Source organism: Balearica regulorum, chromosome 11, assembly GCF_011004875.1.
Source record: "Balearica regulorum gibbericeps isolate bBalReg1 chromosome 11, bBalReg1.pri, whole genome shotgun sequence".
Classification (NCBI taxonomy): domain Eukaryota; kingdom Metazoa; phylum Chordata; class Aves; order Gruiformes; family Gruidae; genus Balearica; species Balearica regulorum.
This window is the reverse complement of record NC_046194.1, coordinates 11,238,348-11,265,751: the sequence shown is the minus strand read 5'-3', so window position 1 is coordinate 11,265,751 and position 27,404 is coordinate 11,238,348. Positions and strand designations below refer to the sequence as shown.

The window sequence follows — 27,404 nt, the reverse complement described above, 5'->3', positions numbered from 1 at the left end:
TTCCTCCCCAGGGCGTGCAGGCCAGAAAGGGGGTGCTTATCAGGCAGCACCAGCAGGGATGGGGTCACCTAGGTGCACCTGGCAGAAGCTGGAGTCTACTTCCTGCTTGTGCTTAGCTTGAAACTCACCTGCTACACATCAGCAACAGCCCTAGCACCATTAGAAGGTTGACATTTCAAATTGCAGTCCTTGACCCACCACAAAGATTTAGGAATTGCTTATTCAAGACAAAAATATTACTTTACATACAGGCCAGGACCTTCAAGGTACTACAGAGTGGGACCTGAGATGACAGAACCACAAAGGCCAGAAGAAGCAAGCTGCTGTGAGGCCCCAAAACACCTCTGAATTAACCATGCACAGACACCAGATCTTCTGTGTTTGGATGGGTTTAGTCTAACCTAGTGGAAACAGAAACATCTATGTACAAAAGCTACAGTTACCTGGGATAATGCTAGTTATTTCAGCAGAAATTATTTAAAACAAAATTACAGAAAGGAAGATGAAAGGCCAGCAGTTCAGAATACTTTTCTGACAGCAGCACAAGAAGGGCAGCAGAAAACATGAAACAGTAGTCAAGTCAGTCAAACTGGCAAACCAAAGCTTTATTTTTTTTGTTTAACATCTTTGCTACAGTACCTAGGACTGTGCCTCTATACATAATTAACAATCATTCCTGAAAGATTGGTATTTGGCACCAGTTTGTGTTTACCTCAAACACTTGCAGGGAGTATTAATTTCAAATCAATTTGGTTTCTCAACAGAATAGAAGCTGCCATCATGAAGCCAATTAGCTGAGTTATTGGAGAAGCTAAAAAACAAAACAAAAATTCCAAAGTCCTTATCTAAACCAACACATTACAGAGAGCTCCAAAACAGAGGTCAAACATTAAAAAGCTGATATAGGCTCAAGTGGTTTATAAAACCTATAAAAAAAGACTACACCAGCAAATATGCCCTTTCAATCCACACAGTTTAGAAATTAATGCAGGGAGCAACACTTGCTAGCTGGAAATCTTGTCATGAGAGAACCACGCATATACCAACAGGAGTACCCAAAAATCAAATGTCAAAAAACCCTCCAATTCCCAATCCACATAAAAGGAGACAGATTCATAGGAAGATTCAATCAATCCATGAAATTATAATTGGTTGAGCAGTTCAAACTTCCCTCAGCAATCACTACGTCACTCACACACACAGGCTCACATGTACACAGCTCAATCCCATTCAAACCCTTCATGGAATAAAAGGATCCCAGGCTTTATTGAGTCTTTCCCTATCATGCAAGAAATAAGTCTGGCTGTGCTTTAATCACCATCGTGTATTACTTCAGCCACAGAGTACCAGGCGGATTAAGTAGAAATGCACAGGTTTAGCTCATCATCTCTGCAGAAGTATTTCAGAGGCTCAGTTCCTGGAGAATTCTGGGTGGGCACACAGTGTCTCTTCATGCAGACTCACTAGTCTCTACTGGCTTAATCATGTGGTCCGGTTTGTTGCCAGCAGCGTAGTGATCCCACATCTGAAGATAAAGCCGCTCCAGGTCTGTTGTGTACTGTTTCGTGTTGAACAAAGGACTGGATATTCTCTGCTTCCAAACTTTGCCACGTATTTTTTTCAGGCTACAAAAATAGAGTTAAAGCAGTCACAAGAAGTTCCAAACACTTCCTAATACTGTTTACTTTTGAAATTTACTATTTTCAGCTAACCCAGAACTGCTAGTACAGCTGTTTCAAAAATATCTGCTCCCCCCCTTCCAACAAATTCATACTGCCATTTCATCCCCTCATCATTTCTGATACAGACCAGCATGACCACTTCAACTCAGAAGAACTGTGACATTAATGCATTAACTTACTGCATTATCTGTACTGCAGTAACTTTTTACAGCACGATTTTAACTTGAAGTGACAAACTGCTTAATCTTCAATTTAAAAAGAACAAAAGGTGAACTATATTGCACTTTTTATCAGGTAAGAGCCTGCACATGAGCAATTTCTTCATAACAGCACTCCCAACTAAGTAACAGTGCTACCTGTTTACTGTAAAAGCAGAAGCTGAGTTAACTACAAGACAAGAAACCTCTAGACAAGGATTGCCTGTTTTAAATATTTTAAAATCTGCAAGATTAAAACTACTTATGTAAGTCTCAGCACTGTACCCAAATAGAGCATTTTACATTCTTCATGTTACCACATTACACAGTACAAGTTTGCTTACTATTCCAGATCAGTTCCCAGTTTCACGGCAATATCCTCATATTCCTGTCTACTTTTTGCAATGAGTTCAAGACAACCCAGGCAGGTAAGCTGGGAGGCAGCAACTCGTGATGCAAGAGTCTCGCCTGTAAAAAAAAAAAAAAAAAGGTAACAGGAGTAAGCTTATCAAGTAACATATTGCAGAGTACAAGTTACTTCCTTTCTGCCTCTACAAGAGGCAAAACTTTATTGGGCTTGCTGTTATTAAAAAAAAAATAGTAATATTCAAACCCAACTGTTCTAGGTAGGTTCCCTGGTTCATTACCCGGCATAGTGACCATTGGAGTCCCAGCCCAAAGTACATCCATCCCAGTTGTGTGCCCATTGCAAAGCGGAGTATCTAGACAAACATCAGCCAATTGCCCTCTCCTCACATGTTCTTCTTTGGGGGCAACAGGAGAAAAGATAATTCGGTTTTGGGAAAGACCCAAGTTTTGTGCATATTGCTGAATATTGGGTTCTCCTACAGCTGGGAAACGTAACAGCCACAGTACACTGTTTGGAACTCTTTTTAGGATCTGTAACAAAAATAAAGCAGCAAATACAGAAAGTTTAGTCAGAAACATTTCTTTTTCCAAACAAGAAATTACCACATACCAAAATGAAGCAAAAGGCATAATCATTTGATACTTTAACTTCTGAGATATACAGCAGGAAAAAAAAATAGATCATAATTTCAAATGGAGTAACTAGAATTGCATTTCTAATCCTACTGAATGGACAGCAACTCTGAGCAATAGTTCACAGAGCAAGACTTAGAGAGTAAGTATTGAAATTTATGATCGCATTTATTTATAGGCCCACGTTATGGAATATTAAGAAAACTCACCCCTCAAGTAACTCTCAGCAATACACTATAAACTGGACCTTGATACAGACACTCAGTGCTCAGATCTTTCAATCTACCAACTGTCAAGGCCAGTTATTACTTAATTATGCAGACTAGGGAAGACCAAACTTAGTATTTCACAATGAACTACCAGCATACTAAAGCTGTCCAAGATGTAATTTTTCATTGGCTAGAAGTACAGATGTGATTTGAAATCAGTCAAAAAAATTCTATATTCTATTAACACTAAGTCCTGCAACATGAGCACTGTAATGATTCAAACCACTCAGGGTCAGTATTTTCCACAAAATAGGTACAGTTTTAACTTGGATTGTTTCTGCTAACTCAAAACAGCTGTGTTCCAGAAGTCTGACCTTAGATTTCATATTAGATACAGATACTCACATTAGCCCACATCTGTAAAGTGGAAGGATCGATCTTATACAGCTGATTAAAGTTACAGTATACAACAGAATCCTCTGGTAAGCCATACTGAGAACGGGTAGTAACAATTACAGTTCGTGGAACTTCTTCACCAGTTGCTGCTTTGTTGTTGATCTAAAGAAAAAATAGCTATTGAACACTGAAACTGCAGGAAACAAGCCTATGCCCTGTGGAACTGTCCTGAGACACACTGTAACATTTGTTAGCATCCTAAGTTACTGTAAGCATATCTTTGGTTTTATTATACAAAAATAAAATAGTCTACTTACCCATAACAAGAATTTAACTGGTATGTATACACACTTGTGGATGCCACAATGTTGCAACCACTAAGGCACAAAACACTGGGCATTTTCATGCCCTTGCTCTATCTCCCTGAAATTCCCAGTAACTGGAATAATTGGAAAGAAGAAACATATAAAGAGGCATTACACATTGACTCCTCCCCTCCTTACAGTCACTTAATTTCCCCAAGACTAAAAATGAAATTAAGACTTCAAGGAAGAATAGAAAAGAAATATTTAGAAAGCAAAGGGGGAGTTTTGTTTGTTTGGGGTTTTGTGGTTTGTTTGGGGGGGTGTTTGGTTTTTGTGGTGTTGTTGGGGTTAAGATAAAAGAAAAGAGGCACAGAATAGATAGTCAAGACTGAAGATGCAGATTAATATGTAACTGATAGACTGTAAGGAACTAGCTAACAGGGAAATAATGCGGAATGCTGAAAATTAGACTAGAGGAGTTATTAATGGACTTTCAAAAAAGAACGGATCTTACACCCTTCACAAAGCATAGAAATATGCTAATAAAAACAGCAGAGGATGAAGTTGGGATAATCAGAATACCATGCAAGAGTCTTGAGGATTAGTAAAATATGATTTTAATTTTTTTTGTTAAATAATGCTAGGCAATGGTGGGATCAAAGCCAGATAAAACAATGAGTACAGACAGAGCAAAACAGGTACTTGGAGCCCTTTTCATGTATTTTACATACATCAAGTTTAGCTCAGTGGCAGTGCAGCCAACCAAAATAAGCATACTGTTGACAAACTTGACATTAATGACAATGACTCACTGTCACTGACTCTGTTAGAAGATGCACGAGATAAATTAGTTCAACGACAGTTGGTAAAAGTGCTACTTATCCGGGTCACTGAGGAGACCTCAAAAACACAATGCACAGTTCTCATCAACCTACATCAATAGCTGGTATCAAATTACAACAAGCACAGAGAAGAGTTATATTAATGCGATCAAAAGATAAAAATCCTGTTAAAAGAGCACCAACAGAGTTTATATTGTTTCATCTTGGTGATGGAGTGCTACGACAAGAATTCTCCATTATCCTCAGGGGACAAAAATTTCAGAAAAAAATGCTAGTAAGCTTACTGACCAAACTAAGACATAACCTATTACCAACTTAAAGGAAAGTCTCAGCTGTGAGCAAAAAACTCATAAAAAGAAACCAAGGCATGAGATTATGGATAAAGCAGTGATAATAAAAGGTCTCAAAATGATGTAAAAGAGTCCCCTGAAGCACCATAAACTGACTAAAATTCATGAGTCAAAAGAGTTACGCCTTAGGATATGGCATACCAAAATATAGTATTTTTTAAGAGGAAGAACTGTTCCGCAAAGGATGAAGTATTACACAAAACCAGTAACTGTCACTATCACTGAAATCCCATGAACTGTTAAGCACTGAGAGGTAGTATAGTGCACAGTTCAGAAACATGTAAGGAGATGAATAACCACTGTTGAGATACAGTGGAATAACTTTGCCTGTATTATCTAGCAATTTTTTTCTAGAGGAAAAACACAACTGAGACTGGGTAACAGTGGGTAACAAATGCCCCATAGGCTGTAGGCAATGAATCAACATGACGGAAGACAGACATTTGCTTGGAGGTTTTTCTTCCTTGTTATGTTAAAACATAAAGATACAACATAAACTCAGAAGTACAGCATCTTGAAGTGCCTCACCTGAGTAGTTGCTAATCCATTACTGATGTTGAATCCATTGATAGTTATCTGAATTTGCCCACGATTAATCATCTCAATCACAGCTTCTGCAATTGTGTTCATAGGAATGACTGGCATACTGAGGGCAGCATTGCCATCTGCATTGTCACAAGTGTCAGGACACTTCATCTAAGATAAATCACATAAGCATCAGAGAAACTACTAGCTTCAGCCCCTAAGACTGAGCACACAAAGGAGAAGCTCTCACCTTAACAATCTTGACATCGGGGAGGCTGTCAAGAAAAGCCTTCAAGTCAATGCCATTCAAAACAATTCTGTTATCATAAATATGACCATTGGACTTGAAATCAATGACTGCTTTTTTCTGTTAAAAAAGAAGTTTTAAAAAAGTTACAAGATCCCTTACTAAGTGCCATTTTATAGAGACAGCTATGGAAAACACCTACTTTCTTGCTCTATCTTTCTACATACCTTCAGATGAGGGAACATGTTGGCGTGGTCTCCAATAAAGAAAGTGTTTGGCATGTAAGCTAATTTTTCTGAATACTGCTCAGCCACCTCAACTGGAGAAGTTTCTTTATCTGTGATGATATAATCCATAAACAATGCCCCACTGGTTCCAGGATATCCTAGCCACATTGCCTAAAAACAAGAAAGCAAGGCTCCAGTCCCAGGTGCATTACAAAAATAAAATTAAAAAATCAACACATTTTAAGTTAAATTTTCTACCTACAGATTCAAGTTCCTTCTTGTGCTTTAACAACTGAAGAACAACCATTAATCCCAAACTTTACTGAGACAGTGAACAATTCAAGGATGTTCTAAAACTGATCCCTCTAGCAAAAGGGCAAAATATCCAACTACGTGCAGCTATAGCCAGAATACTAACCAGCAATGATTACAGCTTCTCTTAGCTGAGAAAACTTCTGTAGCCTAGAGTTATTCTGATTCAGGCTTCTCCTATTCTCCTTCCATAGGCATTTTAGAAAATCCTTAATCAAAAAAACCTGACATTGATTCTGACTTATTCTAACAAGAATTTCACTAAGCTTGAAGAGATTAAAACACAACTAATTTCCACAACTGCTTCACATACTCTTTCTTTGTTCTCACTAATGCAAGAAAGCCAGTGGTGTACAGGAACCTCATAGAATTAGGGAGTTCTCTTTCAGGACACAGTCAACTGCCCATAAAGCACATAAAAACCCCAAACTATTCTGCTTCAACAGAATTATCCTATTTGCTCACATATGCTAAGCCCTAAAAGTCTCTCTCACTTACTGATCAACATGAGCCTTCAATGTTTCTTCCATTCTGCCAGAAGAAAAACTCTTCCTACTCACAAGTGGTTTTTTGGAGATTCAGAGCCCTCCTAGTTACCTGAATAGGTGCTGGTCTCAGGGCAAATAATTCATTTCGGGCTCCTTTGGTGTAACCATTCATATTAATAAGGATGTGTATCCCATCCTGATGGATGCGGTCTGCTGCTTTTCCATTACACGGTATCTGAAGAATACATACATAAAAGTGATTTTTGTTTTCAGTCTTCAAGTAATACTGTGGTTAGTCATCAGTGTACCAATGGATAAATGTCAACTGCATAACTTAATTTAGGTGAGACTCCTGGTTTTGCAGAGATACGAGTCCTCAACTCAATGAAAAAAAAAACAAAAAAAACACCACCCTGCTGAAGCCAAGAAAAACATACATTTGCTAGACACAGTTGAAGCAGTCACTGACAGAAGTTCTAACTGTGGTACTTGAAGATTGCCTTTGCACATTCAAATCGGAGGATGATAGCTAGTGTCGTCAAACTCATCAAGTCATGCAGAAAAATATCACGAATAGACCACAGAAGGAAGTTCAAGCAACACTGAAACTGCTTTAGTTCTCAGCTAAATCAAAGAACAGCAGAACTTCACACAGGTATTGTCAATGACTTTAAGAACAGCAAAGCCTTGGAAATTACAATGTGTCTCTTCCTGTCTAATACTGAAAGGTTAACAATTAAACAGTTTCAAATTCCTCCAAGAATTAATTATGATTAGTCATTACCTACAAGCAGATACGTCTAGTTCAGCAGCAGTAAAACAAACACCAAGGGCTAGAAACTGAGGCTATACAAACCAGAACAGATCTCACCACCATCACTTCTGTAAGGCTAATTAATGATCAAAGCTCATGTAGGCCAAGCGATAGCTTCCCCAACTAACGTAATACAGAGAAATTACTTCAAACTGAAGACCAAGAGTAAGCCAATTAACTACTCCACAGCTACTGCTAATGCTGACTCACTCTACAATTAAAATTTTTGTAAAAAAAGGAAAGCTACTTCACATTTCATAGCAGGGTAAACACATGCACATAGGCAATTACATCTGAGTGGACAACAATCTTGAGTTCTCATCTTAGTTTAACTTTCAGTAAGTAACATTGCTAAAGCAACAGATCACAGCAAACTGTTTCTATTTTTTGACACTCCTGTACAAATCCTTAAGAGTTGCGCTGTAACCTAAAAGTACGAGTTTGGTGCCTCAAGAACTTTAAATAAGAAAACTGTCACTCTGGGCAAAGGAAAGAATTTTTCCTATACAGCTGTTAAACGCAACAATAAATATGAAAATGCTGCTCTGTTTTACTATGACCAAGGGCTTTCAACATTCACAGCTGTAAAAACCAGGGGGAGGGGAAGAACACACAGGTGGCTTTCTACAAGCATAACTGAAGCTCATTATTCTAAAAGAACATTTTAATAAGATCAACTTTGCAAAATCCATCTCACAGAAATTCTGCTGACACCAAGTTAGCATTTTTTACTTATGAGAACAGATTCTGAACAACATGAGTTCAAAAACTACATGCAAGTTTTATCTATCACCTAATCTGGGACTATCCAGGTGCCAAATCCAGTTCCACTATTAACGTACACTTATTATCCCATGTTGCTTTAGGGTTTTGCAGTAATCTTGAGATGGTATAACAAGTCCTTGACTTGTCTATACTGAAATCCCCATCAGTTTTTACATAGAACTTAAAAAAATCCAAACTACCTGTAAACATTACCAAAACAGCCTTTTGATAGAGGGGCAAAATCCCCCCTGTTAATTACTAAGCCTCTGTCCTGCTTTACTGGAGTAAACTTATTTGAAGTTGTGGCATCTTGACTTATCTGCAACATTTAGAGGTGGCTATTATCTTAAGACCTAATAGAACAGTTATTCAGTATTGCTAATATTACTTTTTAAATAATTACACAGATGTCATGTAATAACCACTGCATCCCAGGTAAGGTGTAACACCAATATATCTACAAACTCTGAAATTCTCAAGACTAACAGTCTAATTCAACAGATGATTGCGACTAAAAATCTCAAACTACAGGCAGATCTCTTTCTTCATTCAGATTTGCTAAAAGGTCAATGCATCAAAAAAGCCTACCTGAGATAAGTCAATGAAATGATTTGCTTCAGCCATGACTTTCACACGGAAGTTTGTACCATCATCAGGACTCAGCGCATAACAGAATACCTAGAATGTGAGGCACTAAGAGTTGAGTGTCTGCAACAACTTGCCAACAAAATAGCTTTGTTATAAAATGCATGATATTACAACTGTAAATTACATCTAGTTTCATACAGGTATTACATTTATTTGTATGGCATTTACTAGTCAAGAACGAAGTACAAAAAAAGAAAGGGGCATTAGGCATTTGACACATTTACACCAGGCCTCAGTTTTCCTTAGTTGTGGTGCTACAGTATGGCACTGCATCTTGCATAGACATGTACACAATGGCCTCATCAGTGCAAGGTAAAGTAATTTTAACAGAGAATTTAATGCTTATGCAAATCATAGAATGGGTTGGGTTGGAAGGGACCTCAGAGATCATCTAGTTCCAAGCCCCCTGCTGCGGGCAGGGACATCCTCCACTAGACCATGTTGCCCAAAGCCCCATCCAACTTGGCCTTAAACACTTCCAGGGAGGGGGCATCCACAACCTCTCTGGGCAACCTGTTCCAGTGCCTCACCACCCTCACAGTGAAGAATTTCTTTCTAACATCTAATCTAAATCTACCCTCTTTTAGTTTAAACCCATTACCCCTCATTCTATCACTACATGCCCTGATAAACAGTCCCTCCCCATCTTTCCTGTAGGCCCCCTTCAGGTACCGGAAGGCCACAATGAGGTCTCTCCAGAGCCTTCTTTTCTCCAGGCTGAACAATCCCAACTCTCTCAGACTGTCCTCATAGGAGAGGTGCTCCAGCCCTCTGATCAACTTCGTGGCCCTCACTCCAAAAAATGCCTTTTACAAGACAGCTTTGAATTTGTAATTAGTGAGAATCGTAATTATGACTCAGGTTGAACAGACAAGCTAAGTCTTGGGGAAGCTTTTTTAACAGATTCTTTAAACAGTGACTAGTTCTCTCCAATTAAGAAACTGCAAGTGTATCTGAGAAACTCAAGGTTGACAGGTTATGTATACAGGCATCTTTAGCTAACCCAGCACATATAGATATAGAATAGAACCAATATGCAGATAATTTATTATTATCTTGCTGGACAAAAGCATGGTTTTAGTAAAATAGATAATTTAAATTAAGCTCTGTAGATCTTTATAAATCCAGAACAAGAAAGATTGCCTGCCCTTTGTCTTGAGCTGATTCAAGGTTAAATGGTGTATTCTCCCCACCTCCCATGTAGTCAGACCACCGATTTGTTTCGCTATAAAACCTGCTTCATAGTCACACTTCTGTTAAGAATTCAAGCATGCAGCTCTGCCACAAGGATTTCAGACTACAAAGACTTCATGACCAGAAAAAAGCAAGAAGGTAGGGGGGAAAAAGCCCAAAACCAAACCAAACCAAAAAATTAATAAAAAACACTTTTGCAAGGAGAGAACTTAAAACCTTTTACAAAGGCAAGGCATTCTCATGTCTTGGAAAAGAGGAGCTCAAAACCAAGGCAATTTAAACAGTCATGGAGAAAACAGTGTAACTGGGAATTAGTTCTATTTACAGTCTTAATCCCTTAACATGACACATGAATAAATATGGACATGACTGTCTTTAGCAACGCCAAATTGTCTATGCTCCTTCTGGAGTAATGGTAGTGTATAATTTCCTTTTGAAAAAGCAGCAGCCATACCAATCTGAAGTTCACGTTTGTGATTCAGGTATCCCAGAGAAAATAGATGTAAAAAAAGCCAGCGGCACAGAGTGAACAAAAATCAGATGCGTATCTGATTCAGAAGTAACCAGACAGTAGTAGCTTGATATTAAAACACATCTATTCAAAGAACAGCAGCTGAAGCTTCTTAAAACAAAAAGTTTTCCATGGGCCACAAATACTACCTACAGTAATTCTAAGGACAGGTATCTAATTTGCCTGCCTTCTAAATAACACTTCATATTGTTAAAGGAGGATAACTCAGGCTGGAGAACTCTTCAACCCATAAAAAAAGCCTGCTAACAAAAAAGAAAAACCACAAACCTAGAAACAAAAATTTGCCTTTCCCTAGTTTACCTGCCTGCACCAAGAAAAAGAGAGTGCCACTTAGAGCCGTATTTAAAGCTTTAAGCATGCCATTTATATTTTTACCTCAAATTTGTCCGGGTTATGCATGCCTGGGATTGACTGCATTAGGTGTGAAGTTGGATGGTTTCCAAAATCAGAGCTCACATAGCCAATACGAAGTCGACCTTCACTGGCCTTCAAATCCTTGGGATGCTCATATGGTGGCTTGTGAAGAACATTAATCTGTCAAGAAAACACACACAATGGTTTATAAACTCAGGAATCAAACCTAAATGCTAAAGAGAGGGACAAAAAAAAAAATCCCATGAGTTTGTAGAATTAACTTTATCCCACATTCAAGTAAATGGTCCATGGGCATCTGTTGTTTCAAACCTGCATTATATGTATTCCATTGGAGCCAATGTCCACAAAATGTGTTATGAGACATCAATATAGATACATTCAGCCAAATAAAGACAGATATCACTACAAGCTGACATTTCTGCTTTTCTACCAGGTTGGTTTGTTTTGGTTTGTTAACTATTCCACCCCTGATTATTAAATATACTGATACCACACCACTATGACCAGGAAGTTCTCAAACTACAAGCCACTTGTGACCAGAACAGTATTCCTACGAAGCACCACAGCATGCTTTCTGTTCTTATGCTCATCTTCCCCAGTCAACAGTTTGTAGCCACTATCACTGACAGGATTATCAGGCTATTAAGACAAGCCAGTTTAAAAGCTAAATGTAATCTTCTGAAGTTTGAGATCTTGACATTAGTTAACCAGACCCTTCCACTGGCTGACAAGAGTATTTTCAATTGTAAATGGCAACCTGCTCAAGTAGTCCATCTCAACGTTCACAAGTGCCAACAGTTATAACTCTCTAGTTGAAGAGAAAAAGAAGTTCTAACAAATTTAAGTTAGAGAATTTGCTGTTGACTGCAACTGTACTCTTGGCAGCTTGAGGTGCTTGTCCAGTCTCGTGGAAATGGCACACAGTTAAGTAATTGCAGCAAGAGATGATTTTGGAACAATCTATTCTACTGTATACAAAGTAATCCAAAACAGAATCACAATGAATACTCAAGTACTTCCTACTGTGATGCATCACCCCTGTAACACTGCTGCCATCACCACTAAAGCGAGTGCATTTGGAAATCCCAGAGCCAATCTCACACTAGAGGCAAGGTCAGGTTCCAAGCACTGCAGATGCTGGAAAGGACCAGATTTTGAGAAACACTATCACACAGCTGCCTGGATTTGTTTTACTGTCAGGAAAGAATAATTTACTCTCTGCTTTTCCAAAACACCCCTTGCATGTACTTTGCAAAACAAGGTGAGTAATACCATGTCTTATCTCTCCACAGGTCAGTGACTTAGAAACCTTACAAAGGCTAATACTAACTAGGTATTAGATTTTCATCAGGAACACACAAAACCACAAAGTACTTCAATCACAACTGGTCTGTATAAAACTTCCTACCTTGTCCAAACACAGATTTCCATGTCTCTCAGCAATAGCCTTCCTAAAACTGTGAGAAAGTGGGTACAGCATGCTATGATGTGGGTGGACAGAAGGCAGTCTGTTTTTCTCCAGTTGATCAGCTACAATGCTAACCAGTTTCTTCATTCTTTCATCATAGTCTGTCCAGTCACAGACAATCTAGAAAAAGGAAAAATTAAAATAATATTAGGACAGCTTCCTTTGAGCCGTATCAGATGTTTCAGAAGTTGAGACTAACACTTCTTCCAAAAATGGAAGCAAGAACTTCAGTAGCAACTGTTGATGACTGTATAATCTCATCTTCTGATTTAAGACTTAAGTCTATTCTTTACATTTAAATTAGTGATTGGTTGAGGTGATCAAGCTTAGCATTTGCTACACAGGAATCTTAAGAATTACAATCAAAGCCCTGTCTTCCTCACTTGCAAACAGTGGGCCAAGTTGCAGTATGCATCTGGGAAATCAGGTTTCAGTTTCAGAGCAGTACGGTAAGAGGCAATGGCTTCTGGTATATTCCCTGAATCCTGTAAAGACACAGAAATGAGTCAGCAGATAAAAATACACTCAGGGTAAGTACTTACAGTGCCCCATCACACTCTAAGAGTGAATCATTTGCATGTGCTACCTTGTGAATAGAGGCCAGGTTGCTGTGGGCATCAGCAAAAGCTGGGTTTATCTGAATGGCACGGGTGTAGCACTGCAGAGCTCCTTGAACATCTTGCATCTCCTTCAAAGTATTTCCCATATTAGAATAAGCATCTGCAAATGTGGGGCTGATTCTGAGAAAGATAATATATGTCATGAACAATAAAAGCTCCAATTTCTCCAATGAGAAACCACACCATACCCAGACTTTTTCATTAGCAAAGCAACTATCTGAATTAAAATATGCTACTGTAAGTCACTTTCTGTACAAGTCTACGGCACTTTCCTGTTATGAAAGGCCGGGACTATTATAGGTAGTACTCGTTTACCTAATAGCCTCTTTGTAATGCATGAGAGCTTCCTGTAACTTTCCCTGCTGTTGCAGAACACTTGCTAGATTTGAATGAGCAGCAGCGAACTCTGGAAACACCTGGAAGAAAACAGAGTAGAATCTGTGTCTCAATTCCCCAAGTAGACCACATCAAAATAACACTCATGCATTTCTTACTCTTCTTTTTATATGACTCAGGTCTCTGAGCAGACGTTCCTCCACTTATGACCGCTTATGACCAAAGAGGGTCAAAAAACCCTATGTCATTACACATTCCCAACTTTAACCTCTCACCTCTCCCTCATCACATTCAACTGTACCTCAAGAGCCTTCCGATAAAGACGGACAGCTTCCTCAATATTCCCCTGTTCCCGTTTGATGTTTGCTAGATTGTTGAGAGAATCTGCATGAGTGGGACAAAGTCGAAGAGCTGTATTGTAGCATTCTTCTGCTTCTACCACCTTCAAAAAAAAGGGATACAACAAATATTACCATATTAACAGTAACAGCACTGTTAATGGGAAGTCATTAAACAATCACTTTTAACAGGTTCAAGATGGAGATTTCCTGAATTATTCCTCCTTATGACTGCGGACAACATTCTGTATTAATGAAGTTGGTGACACCTGGTTTCTAAAATAAACATTGTACTTTTAAAAATTTTAAAAAGGAAAAAAGTACTCCTTACACTGCCCTTCTCCTTCAAGGCGTTGGCCAAGTTACAGTAGGCATCAGGGAAGTGGGGTTGTAGTTCAATAGCCCTCCTGTAGGTGTCTATTGCTAGGTCTATTAGTCCTTGTTCATAATACACACAGGCAAGATTGCCATGCACAACTGCATGATTTGGACTCAAACTCAAGGCTCGTAGATAAGCTGCTACAGCTCTGTAACAAGAAAAGGAAGGTAAACAATCATCCACAGACCAGCAATTATGTTTACCTTGGTCATAAAAATGACCTACATTTAAAAAATTAACTTGAAGGGATATGCATTATTAACACACAAATCTGTCCTACAAGATGTTACTGAAAACACAGAAGAGTACTGCCTGAATTAAAAGCCCAATCAAGGGATGAATTATTATTCATGTTATTTTAACGCTATGCTCAATTCTGTAATAACTAGCAGACTTGAAATACTTCATAAAACAGGAATGTTCTCCTCCCACCGGATGCTGTATAGTTATTAATGTAAGTCTTCTGGAAAAAAAGTAAAGCTTTTGTCTACTTTTTTTTAAACATTCTTGATTACTAGGATAAGCATGAAACCTTTGCTCCTTTTCCAGTTTATTAAATAGTAACAATATAAACAGTATCATATTATTACATGTCTTTATTCTCTCTGCTAACCTAACACATGTATCGTACTTATACTTCAAACTTCACTATGTTCAAAAGTGAGATCTTTATGTGCTCCTCTAACACTATATAAATGACTGATGTATTCTAATCTGATTTCTATAAAAATCACAACACAGTGAGTAAATTCTCAAAAAGGTAGTCTAAAATTATGAGGAAACATGCCCCTGTTTGGCCCATTAATTCGTGGTTAAAATAGAAATCACTGAATTACACTGTGTGCAATCCACCTAGTTAGAATAATTCACCTGTTCCCTGAAAGCTTTTATTAAATTTAGAGCCACAAACTACAGCTACCAGAAATTGTAATCCAATTAACAGATGCAATATGGTACACTGTATATAAACAACACAGCCTAGATCTTCTTCCAAAAACAAAAGTAGGACTCATGTATCAGATCAGAGATCTCAAAACAAGTTAGTTCAAAAAAACAGCAACAGTACTGCAACTCCATGCAATAACGTGATGCCAACACATAACAAATACAGAATACTTAATCAGATGCTTAGCTGAATTTCAGTATTTCAGCTTGTCTTACATAGAAGGAAAATTTTCAAAGACACTTGTAGATCATGTCCTGAATCACATAACGAAAACAGAGAACTCAAGGGTTCATGCCTTTCTCAGACATCTTATCTTCACCTGTCCCCAGCCTTAATTTAAGATCTATTTTCATCAGTAACTTCAGAAACTCTCATTTTTAATATGTGATTAAGTACAAGAAAGTAACAAATTCCACAGGATTATTTTAATTAATTCCAATAGCCTGCTCTGTATGCATTTCAAAGCCATTTGCTTGCCTAGCTTACAGCAGAAGTCTTTGCTACACTGTCCAAAGAGGAGGAACCCAATTTGTATCTTGATACATCTGACAGGCCACTGACAGTGACAGTACTTATCTGCTTACCTGTCAAATATCCTTGCCTCCTTCAGGACATTTCCCAGATTGATGTAAGCATCCAAAAAATTTGGGTCAAGTGTTACAGCCTGAAAATATTTTTGAAGTAACAGTTTTGAGCATTAACACAAAAACATTCTCTATGAAACCTAGTTGGTGGGGTTTTTTGGGTCTTTTTTCCCCTTCTCTAAATTTGAGAAACCCAATCTGTAAGCATCTAAGACTTTATCAATAACCTAGTAAGGAAGGAAAACTTAAGTTATATAAAACAAGCGCAGAGCATCAAAGTTATTTATTTGTAGAAACGACAGCACGTACTACCTTCAAACTATTCATTGGTTTACCTACTCAGTTGCAATTACTACAGAATAATTTGTTAAACATTTATTTCACATTAGGTTGATCATACTTAACACTCCTGTCTACCCATGCTATGCTGCCTTTAATTTGCTTTTAGGGGAGAAAACCCTAAAAAACCTAATTCATATCCTTTATCTACTGCAAAATAGGACAGCATTTTAAAACTTTAGCAGCCCAGGAAAATACAGTTTCACAAGAGCAAGAAAAGAACAAATACATCATGTGTGCAGGGAAAATTCAGTAGCCATTTAACTAAAACATTTTCACTCCCTTCAAAACTTAAGAACCAATAAAATTACAGAAGATGCAGTAATAAGCTACATGTGAGTATTTGACAGGCCACACTCAGTGTCTCATGGGAACTATTATTTCTAAATTAAAATACTTTATAATCTATCACTAACTAGACACAGATAAAAAAATCCCAAGCAGTTAAAATTATTTTTGTAGATCTTAAGCCATAAATATCAGTAAGAAACTGTCTAACACATCTTAAACACAGTTTTTGGTCACTTTAGAAACTTAAGAGATGAGTACAAACTGAATTAAGACGCTAACTAGAAGGTATGAGACAACTAGTTAATGACCTCAATCTAGAGAAGTCTGAAACAATACTGGTGAAAAATAATCCTGAAGAAGAGGAATTAGTGTGTCACTTAAAATTGTTCTCCACCATTACTCAGAGGACAGTAACACCTGAAATAAAATCACAATGAAAATTGATTTTAAACAGAAAGTTGTTTCTCCCTCTCACAGATGACACACAAATCATTCCCATCAAATCAGATTTTAAAAAAAATTATTCTGGAAAAGGACTGTAAAACAACTTAATGAATTTTCTTATATTTGACATGTGTGTGAAGTCCTTAGAGCAATTCTAAACAGATCTCTCTAGTGGCATACAGGCAGTCTGAAACATCAGCAAGTAAAAAAAAACAATTAACACAGGATGTTAACTAACAAGATCACAGTAAGTTCTCTGCTGATCAAAATATTTCTATCATCTACAAGCAAACAACTGCACGTACATTAAAATCTAGCAGTGAAGCTGACTGGCTTAGATAGTTACCTTTTCAAAGTGATGAATTGCAAGCCAAATTTCTCCTTGGGCATTGAAAACACATCCAAGATTACTCCAAGCCACTGCAAAGTTTGGTTGAGTCTCAATTGCTTTTAAGTAACAGGCCTTGGAACAGTTAAAGAAGAGAGATACAAGGGAAGGGGAATATTTGTAAAAAGAAAAAAAAAAATGAGAAAAAGTAATTGTTAGTATGCCTTCTCTAACCAGCCAAAAGTGACCCTGCAGTATAGGCTAGCTTGCGCCAAAACTAATGCGCTGCAAACTGTTGTTGATCCTGCGCCAGCGCAAACCAAAACCCGGGTGCAAGCCCACCATTTTTCAGTTATGCTGATAACAAATTAACATGCCTTTAGACACCAGGTCATCACAGAAATCATCTTAAAAATAATTCAAGTTGTTCAGCAGAAATATTTGCTACCCTTAAGTGCGTAAAAAACAAAAAATTACTGTGTAAAAGCAACATCACTGTGAAATAAAATTACTAAATTGTGAAATATTCTAAAACAGATAGAAATTACTTTAAAAAAATTAGAAAAACTACTGAAAAAGATGAAGCCATTCTTCAGTTTTAATTGTCCTTATCAAGTGAGATGACACACCCAATCCATTATCTTGCGTTCCAGTTTCTTCAAATACATTCAATCATCTGCAGCTTCAAAACCTCAAATGACAGGACTGCATGAAGGTTTAGGTCCCTGTAATGCAAGCGCAAGAAATCGCTGCGCATCCTAAACAGCACGGCGCCACGCTATCGCTGCGAACTGCTTTGCTACGTTGATTGCCCCTAGGTTCAGTGAACGGCCAACCAGAATCATTAATCTACCAGACAGGCCCATACAGAAACTCACATATTCAATTTGATGTCTGGACTCTAAATGCGTTACAACCCAATTTTATCCAAAAGGCTACAGCCTGGAGCTTGGGCAGTCACCCAATCAGAGATTAATCATCTAGTCAACCGTTCACGAGGGCTTAATCGCACGCAGTGCGCGTTACCGCTGCGCAGCCTTTGCGCTACTGCAGGATCACAGCGCATCATCAGAAGAGCAGAACGCTGCAATCCAAACAAAGAAGAAAAAAGGAAAAAAATGAACAACCAGAAGAGTTAGAAGCTTTTACTATTAACTATCTCCAATTATTTCTTTTTAAAAATATTTTAATTTACTTTTACTTTATTTCTTTGAAAGAATTTGTGGCTACTAGTATAAAATATTTCTTACATTACTTGCTTGTAATTAAATATTTTAAGCTGTTTCTGAAGCCACAAGACAGAAGATTCAGGCATGGAGGCAAATGGTTTTGCTGTGGCAGTTACAAACCCGTTACCATATTTCTCATCATGTGACTTTTCGGTGCGTTCCTTGCTGGAAGAGGAGGAGGAGGTGTGTGTCTGCCCTAGATCCAGGCCTCGAGCTCCCTTCAGCGAGGCACCTTACGCATGGAATAGGAGGTTTCACCCACCTGAAACCTTCTAAATACAATATCAGTGGTGAAAAACCAAAAACAAGAGAGAAAATAAAACAAGATCATTAGTAAGAGTTCAACAAAGCAATTGCATTTTTTTTTGGATAAGTCTTAACACATGGGAATGAGGATAATCTGGTCTGTAACAAGGGAGACATGCAGAAGGGAGAGGGTTAATCAGGGCAATTGCAAACAGCAGGGACTTTTTTTGGAAGAAAGGCTCTGAAATATCTACAAAGAAATTAAATTTTAGTTCAAACTGCAAGGAATCTGCTGGCTTGATCTTTCAAATGGACTGATAACCAAAGAAACACATTGCAATTTACTCAAGATGTTTTTCCTCATTTATTAAGTTCTCACAAAACGGAATAACACTTTCAAACTAGGTGTCTCCAGAGCTCTGAAACAAAGAAGTCAGCAACCTAAGGCAGGCGCAGTGTCTTGGCCTATACCAGTCACACTAAAGCTGCAGTGAAGTGCAGTTCATGTTAGCTGTCCGCTTGGTGGGCTGAGAACCAAGTGTCTCAAAGACCGTTAAATTCTAAATGCTGCTGTGAAATATTTTCAACCTGGAGATGATCAAATCAATTAGGCTGCCCTAGGACAGTATGCACATCCAAGTTAAGAGAAATCAAAAAAAATAATGAACTTTGAACCTGCACTCCCATTACCCCATAAAGATCATTACACCCCACCCCACCCCCCCCCCCAATGGTGCTACAGCCAAACAGACAGCTACGCTGTTCATACACTCCACTTTTTAGCATGCGCGTGGGGCTTGGAGCTACAGACGTGGAGTCCAGAGTGTTTCCGATTTCTCCACACTCCTCACCCCTGCAGCGCGGACGCGTAAGGTGGCTTGTAACAAGACAATTTCTTTGTGCAATCCAAGTTTTAACATGCCAAGAATTTAAAACTCATCTTGGTGTTCAAATTCTCAGTTCAGGAAACACAAGACTGCTAGAAGCCACCTTTGCACTACAGCAAGTTTTCTTTCGATCAGTTCATTTCCCAAACAAACCAGCTTTGTCCTTCTGATTTCTTTATTTTAGGGGAGGGGAGAGGGAAGACATGAAGAAGAGATATTTGAGGGGTTTGCATACTGCAGCTATTGATCATTTACTAGCCTTTCTTCCACTATGAAGGGAAGGGAAAAATTAAAATAATATAAATCTTTAAAAGCCAATATTACAAGATAACATTTGGATAAGTTTCTTCTCCACTTACAAGCCACAAAGGACTTTAGAAGAGCAGCATTTTCAATAGCACCTGCATCGTACAGGGATCTCGAACTAACCACAGGCTCTCTGCTTGGCACCAGCAGGCAAGCCTCGTATTTGAAGGACTGTTATTTATTTCCAGATAAAAGCATGATGGAGTCCCTGCCCAATACGTCAGAATGGTATCAGATAGTCTAGTTCAGCAGAAAGGCTTGGTAATGTTCCATTTCTTGACTTAAACCAACTTTTAAACATGGACATGCCATATCTTGCCCTGCAACTACTCTGGGGTGTTTCAATGCCTTCAGTTTTCAGCAGTTTCTCAGACTGTCTGTAGATCAACGCAGATTTGAAGACTTGGTGCAAAGTTCAAGTTTTCAAAACACTGATGTTTACATGTATTCTACCCAACACCTACCTTGGCTTCTTCCAAGCGACCCAGGGCTTTGAGCAGGTTCCCCAGGTCACTACGAACACAGTACAAGTCCTGAAAAGTCAAAGTCACGCTATGAGCTTCAGGACTTCAGACATCTCAAAGGTCTTCAACAGAGAACTTGCAAAGGAATGCTCCAGACCTCTACAGTGTATTTTAAATTCTTAATAAATACATCACAAATGTTATTTTTCTTGACCTAAAATTACAGCCAACAGATAATCTTACTGATATTAGTACTGTAAAAATACAACCATAAAGAAGTAGAAAGAACAAAGTAGTATTTCATGCAATTCCTCTTTACACAGAAATATAAAAGAAAAAAAAAATCCCTCCCTGCAGCTTAAGTTCTTTTGCTATATATATAAGTATCTGAAGCCCCCCCCCCCTTTTTTTTAATGCATGACTGCAAACTTCTATTCTTAAGTTATATCATTGCCATTATGGCTTTTAAATAGATTATATATAATGATATTGCTTCCTGTATCTCCCCAAAGCAGTTTTTCTCCCACTAATCCATCTACTTTCAACAGCCTTGCCACACGTTCTTGTTCTTGCATTTGTGACCACAGCACAGGCTGCAACTGTATTACCCAAGCAGTAAAGACCACAGAATGGGGACATTTTTGCAACACTAAAGTTCTAACCTAAACAAAATTCAACTCCTGTAAGAAAACACCATCTTAGAGTATTTCTAACCAGTATATAAACTCTACTAGTCACGCCACTCAGCACAGTAAGTTAGACAAGTTCACCTAGGCTGAATAACACAGTGAAACAAGATTTTGAGCTCTTGTTGGACTGAGTTTGCATTTGCTTTTCCAAAAAAGATGTATGCACATCAGACCGTTGCCGCATTTTAAGTAATTTTTGACAAAACTTATGACCAAATAGCAAGCAGATACCTTCATCATGCTAAGTAGTACTACACAAATTGAGTACAATGCAAAATAAAGATAGCAGTCTGACACATTGTTTACTAAAAATGTCAGTTCAAAACAGTTACACTCAAAAATCCAAACACCAGATCTATTCTATAGTAGTCACTTATAGACTTATACTCAGTTTCAGCCTGTAAAACATAAAACTGATGCTTCTGTAAACCAGTCCACAGTGGAAATCTAACCAAGGCAACTCTTACCACCATGAAATTTCTGACTTTGTGATAAAGTAATACCTGATGATTTTTCAAGATCTCACATTCAAGTCTGAGCAGTAATTCTCTCACTGTAATGATACTGCCTTAAAGCTCATAGATATAAATATGAGGTTATTCACTGAAAAGTCTGACTTCAGAAAAAAACAACAAACCAATTCCTTGCTTTTCTGTTATCTCAACAATACAGGTAAGTACACAACCAGCAGCTCTTACTGTACCGCAGTATAAAACATTTTGTGACAGAAATCTTCCAAAGATCCTTAAGAAAAGTATGAAGTAGATCATTAATTTTATGGTGTACAAGTTAGAGGGAAGGATTATGACTTGCTTGTTTTTAAAAACCTGCTATTTGTGTGTCCTGGGACAGCAGTAAGGTACGGAATTCTTCTATAAAATAAAGCTTTACTTACAGGATTGTACTGAAGGGCAGACACATATGCTTGTACTGCTCCTTCCATATCACCTGCAGCTACCAGCGCAGCAGCCAAATTAATATATCCATCAATGAAATCTGGTTTGAGGCGTAGTGCATGTCTATAATGTTCAATTGCTTCTTGTAGTTGTCCACGCTCCTTGTACACATTGCCCAAATTCGAGTAGGCTTCGGCCAACAATGGATTTTGTTTAATAGCCAAAGTGCTGAAGTGAGCAGACCTGGAGAAAATTAGACAAGTTAGGGAAAAAAAAAAAAGAAAAACCCCACCCTTGACTTTCAGTGTTTGCCTGTTTACCTACCTACTTAATGAATATTCATGCTTAGTGAGCCAAATGTACAGCCAACAAATCTGGACTTACAGAGTTGTCTTGTACATTTAGCTTCTAGCTTAAACTATCATCTCCCTGTTCCTATTTCAGATTCTACTGAAGAAAGACAATTCTCATTTCCAATCAGTAGGGTTCAAGTCGCCTCACCAAAGCTAAGCTCAACACACTTGGAGAAAACACTACAGAAATCCTGTGAAGCCTCTTCCAACATTTGTATGCTTTACGCAATGTTCCAATCTACACTCTTTTCAAGAAGCAGGATATAGCTGGTAGATGTAAAACTCTATTATATCCTCCCCCATTATATTTTCCCGTATCTGAACTGTTATTACAACTTCATTCAGACGCTTATATAAAATAAGTCTCAGTCAGAAGTTCTTAGTTCCTTCACCAGCACACTCAGATTTACGCTTATTCTAAGTAAAGTTCAAAGTAAAGCTCAAAATGCCTGAGGCACAGAAAGCAAGATCAGGAATAAGCAAGCAGAAAGAATATAGAGATAACAGATGACAAAAATCCTTAACTAATCACACCATTTGGCAACAGTCTTGCAACTTTAACAAAAACCAAAACCACAAACCTCCACACTGCAGGTGGAATAAACAAACAAAAGCCTTTGTTTCCAGATGTAAATACCTCCAGTACACACACGTGTGGCTGACCCTCCAACATTAACATGTACAATATTAAAATAACATGACATAAATGGTAAGATCTGTTGTTTGTTGTAAAGCTAGCAAATCCAATTTGATTTTCTCTTACCCTAACAAAATGCAAAAAGTAGGAAGATTATTTTTGACCAGTCCTTACTGCTGCCATGAAGTTAGTAAGCATTTGCACTCAGTGATTAAAACAAAGACAGACATGTTAGAATAGAACTTTTGTCAGCTATGCTCAGTACTATTAGAGGTGCGAACTATGATGAAAGCTTGACAGAACACCTCAAGTTTCCTACCTGTCCAATCTGCGACACTGGAAGTGAATGGATGATAGTAATAAAAGCACACCAGTATTATCAGGCTCTTGTCTCCAAAGCTGCATGCAGTGTCTCTCTGCTGCTTCGAAGTCTCCTGCCTGATACTCCCGATGAGCCAACTCCGCTAACCCTTGGAAGGAAAGCATACGTTTCGTTGGTTCTGGAGAATCACCAAAACATTTAAGGGGGGAAAACAAAAAGTTAGATAATGGGAACAAAACAAAAAACAAAACAATGTGAAAAAGCGTACACAACTGAAGGATGAAAATGTTTGAAATTACATAAAACACTATAGTACGTGGCAGTTTGAACTCTCAGATCTTCATGCCCCAACCTATTACTGTATTTCTAACATTATCTGTACAAGTCTGTGACTTCATCAGCTAATAATAGGAAACATGTAGACTACAGTGACTGTGAATATTTGTAAGTCAATCATTTTCCATTAACTTGAAATATATTTAAAGAGATTCCTGACATGATACTGTACTTTGATTCATAACAGTAGAAGCGTGGCTAACAGAACGAGTCTCCTCACTCTACCCCAGAGACTGTACATCTTATGCTTTGCAGTATTAAAAACAAACTCTAAAAACTTAACAGGGAAATGAAAGACAGCAGACAAAAACTTCAAAGGACTTGAACAAAACAAAGTTTTGCTGTGCCAGCAGTGAAATCCCTTTTTAAAAAAAAAAAAGTATATGTAACATTCCTTGAATCTTCTATACTCCTACATTCTCTATAATGAATAAAAGTTCCTACACAGAAAAAAATTGGTCTTGGAAAAATATCTGATGAGACACAAACACACACTTCAACAATTATGCAACTGGCCTACAGAAGGAACCATTAAACAAACAGGGTACAGGAAAGAAGTTACTGCTTCTGGAGGTTTAGCTGGAATGGGAATGACAAAATTATTTTAGTATTTAAGATACAATTGTGGAGAACAAAATACTTAAAAGAAGCACCACCTGTTTCAGACAAAAACAACTGTAAGTGTGAAAAGTAAATAAAATTTCTTACAAGCATGGTTCTGTATTAGAGTGCAGCCTGGAAAAAACCACAACCGTTCATCCTAGAAAGAAGTGTTGGCCTTCAAATTCTGCCTTTATACCAATTGATTTGTACTATTAAAATATCTGATTACTGCAAGTATCTCTTATTTTTCCTCCTGAAGTCCAGCATTTCCAGTACTCTACAGTCACTTAATTCCACTTATGAAACAGTTCCACTGGGACCTACAGTTTTAAAATTTTGAATTTAAATGAAATTTTGAATTTAAATGAAACTGATAAATCCTTTCTAATACAAGGAAGCACCTCAGTATCTGAGAACACATATTTTTGCAGTTAGGTACTAGAAAAGTCCACTGAGATTCTTTAATTCTTTTGTGAGAACTCTAAAGATAGCAAAATAATCACAAAGAGATTAGGTACAGAGCGTCCAGTAGAGACAGAGAGATTAGGTACTACAGTACTATCTAGTGTTTATTTTATGAAATTGGGATTGATGTAAATTATTTAAATTATTTTCAAAATTCCTTTTTTTGGCAGTAGCATGTTTTGAAGATTAGTTACATCACGTAGTGTTTGCAATCTTAAGTTGTTTTTCCAGATAGTATATTGTCTCTGCCAGCGCTAAAAACTTGAACTGTTTCACAGTAAATTGGAACTACCAAAGCTACTTGTTTTCAGATACTTGACAAATTACTAACCAGGAATCTTCATCCAGATTAGATTCCTGGTTTCTAGGAGCCTAGCTTGATAGCTTTCCAAACCCTCAGTAAGGGAAAAGTAGACTTCAGTATCAGTTAAACCTACTGGCAATAAACAGATAAAACTGTTATTCTACTAAGAATGACAGCACCATTTATGAAAGTCTAAGGTGCAGACAGTAATAATGATACTGAAGTACCAACACTGTTCCTCACTCCCTCCTTCTGCCCTCAATAGCCACACAGGTTTAGACCCTCTGGCAGTCAGTGTTATTTTCAAGTTCTGCTGATAACACAAACATAGGGAAGTTCAATAAAGGAAGAGCATATCCCATGGAATCACTACTTCTTCAAATAAATTTCAATGGTGTTACTAAATTTCAAAGCTAAAGTAGAAAAAAAAACCACCACCACACCACACACAACAACAAAACAAATACCACACACCACACCACCAAAACCCACCAAAACTCTGAAGTTTAGACTTAAATTCTTATGACCACTTGGAAAGAAGCTTCCAACCTTAAAGAGTGAAACTGAAGTTGCAACTCCAAGGGCAAGAGAAAAGGCAGTGCAGAAATATTGTATTTAACACCTGGGAATAAGAATTGCTAACAAAAGCAACAAAATAAGTGAAACACTAAAATTTTCTTTCACTTATCAAGACTCTTCACAAATCTCCCCAGAAGAGATAAAGCAACCAATCACTCAGCATAAAACAGCCAGTGATCTACCTGCCAATGAATATTTTAGCAATGATCCTTGAGAAGTTTGTTACAAAGTAGGAAGTAGACAGGTATATCACAAAGTTAAAAAAAATGTGGTAAGCTTTTTATTAAAAGTTGGCTGGAAGAAAAAGTTCTACAACCCAAAGAATCCGCAACATAGTCATCCATGGTTGCTCACTGAATCCACTTCTAAAGAAAATAACTGCAGTGCAGAGCCACAGCCAGAAGAAACCCTTATCAAGCCTTGCATACACAAATTTATGTACGTAGGCCAACTTGTGCTACAGGCTTTGACTATGACCTTGGAAAAGCCTAGAAAACCCACACAGAACTATCACAAATGTACCCAAGGTCATTTTTTTCCCCCAGAAATAACTTCCTAAGCACTTACCATACGCTCATGCTCAACCTTGCATTTAAAATCTAGGCCCACAGGAGCAGCTGTCACCTCCATCTGGGAGGCGGTGAGGAAGCACAGGACTCTCCCCAAGCGTGCACATGTTCTTTTCACCTCCACAGACCAAGGCTGCAAAAGAATGCTGCAGTCTCTCTGACCAGACATGCAGTTCTTGCTAAGGAGCAAAGAAATACCGTACTGCAGCACTTAGCCCCTCCACTTCTGTATCACTTCTCTTTATATTCCTATCTCTGCATTGCTATCCCATCTCTTTCTCCATAGATCCTCTTTTTTTGTTCTTCCTACTTTTCCCAGACATCGTTTCAGCTTTTCATACTATTCCTTTCCTCTGGTTAAAAAAACACCCAAAAATCTGGGGGATAACACTGTATTGTTCTTTCATCCTTTCAGTAAACAGAATACATCTTTTTCTTGCTCTAAACGGAAAGTGAGATTTCTCCTCTTCTTCCTTCCGCAAGTTCTGGATCTGTAAACTAAATGTAGGACAGTATCCTTCTTAGCGGGAACACGCTACCTCATTTTCCAGAAAAGCACTGTACTTCTCAGCTATACCACAAAAGACCTGCTCCTTAAGCGTACCGAGAGATTCTAGACCAGTACATTTTGACTCAGGTTTTTACCGTCCTTCGTCCTCTACAAAAACTCTGTCACCTGATAATTGGCTAAATATAGCAGTAAGAGAGCACCACACTAAGAACCAATGGCGCCACGCTCCTCCAAGAGAAAGTCGCAGGCTGTGGCCGGGTAGCACCGACAAGAGCCCGCCGAGGGACAAGCCCGGGCCAGCTGGCAGCCCGCGACAGCCCATCGGCGCCCCCGAGGCGAGGTGAAACAAGCACAAAGGAGGCGGGGGCCGCGCCGGGAACAACCGCCTCGCCCAGGCCGCCACTTCTGGAAAATTCCGCCGGGAGCGAGCCCAGCGAGCATAAAGCCCCGCTCTCAGGGCGAGCCATGCACAGCCCCGGGGGCTCAAGTCGCTGTGCGGCCCCAGACGAGGGCAGGGCCCTGCCTCCACAGGGGTGCGGCGCTACTGGCCCCCGGCGCGCCCGTCCCCGCGCGGCACGCCACGGTACCTGTGCTGTCAGCTACGTTCCCTACGGAGGACGCCATCAGGAAAAGGGGCCGGTAAGGCTCTAGTAGAGGCAGCAGAAGGGCCGCAGATGCAGAGATAACCCACTCAGTTAAGGCGGGCGGCGCAAGACCAAGCTGCCCACGGTCCCAGCGCGCTGAGGCAGCGTCTCCCGAAATGGCGGTGGCGGAGGCACCAAAACGCCGAATGGTTGCTGCCGGAACTTGCTCCCTCCGGCAAGT

At 38.7% G+C, this 27,404-nt stretch overlaps 1 protein-coding gene across 3 annotated transcripts; it reads right to left on the bottom strand.

Moving 5' to 3' along the window:
• Positions 1 to 587: 587 nt before the first annotated feature.
• OGT (O-linked N-acetylglucosamine (GlcNAc) transferase) lies at positions 588 to 27,404 on the bottom strand. 3 transcript variants are annotated; one of them, XM_075763340.1, is made up of 22 exons: positions 27,167 to 27,404; positions 23,210 to 23,360; positions 21,900 to 22,143; positions 20,316 to 20,384; positions 17,202 to 17,318; positions 15,782 to 15,861; positions 14,204 to 14,399; positions 13,836 to 13,976; positions 13,514 to 13,614; positions 13,165 to 13,318; positions 12,962 to 13,063; positions 12,519 to 12,698; positions 11,111 to 11,269; positions 8,950 to 9,039; positions 6,892 to 7,017; positions 5,983 to 6,153; positions 5,759 to 5,875; positions 5,512 to 5,679; positions 3,496 to 3,648; positions 2,527 to 2,779; positions 2,224 to 2,347; positions 588 to 1,625 (listed from the first exon to the last, which is right to left on the bottom strand). In XM_075763340.1, exons 1-22 carry the CDS (start codon positions 27,201 to 27,203, stop codon positions 1,451 to 1,453), a joined length of 3,108 nt encoding a protein of 1,035 aa, XP_075619455.1. In that variant the 5' UTR covers positions 27,204 to 27,404; the 3' UTR covers positions 588 to 1,450. The 3 variants fall into 3 exon arrangements, with proteins under 3 accessions (XP_075619455.1, XP_075619454.1, XP_075619457.1); XM_075763339.1 differs by having other exon boundaries at positions 23,210 to 23,390; positions 27,167 to 27,398; XM_075763342.1 differs by lacking the exons at positions 20,316 to 20,384; positions 21,900 to 22,143; positions 23,210 to 23,360; positions 27,167 to 27,404 and adding an exon at positions 18,540 to 18,703.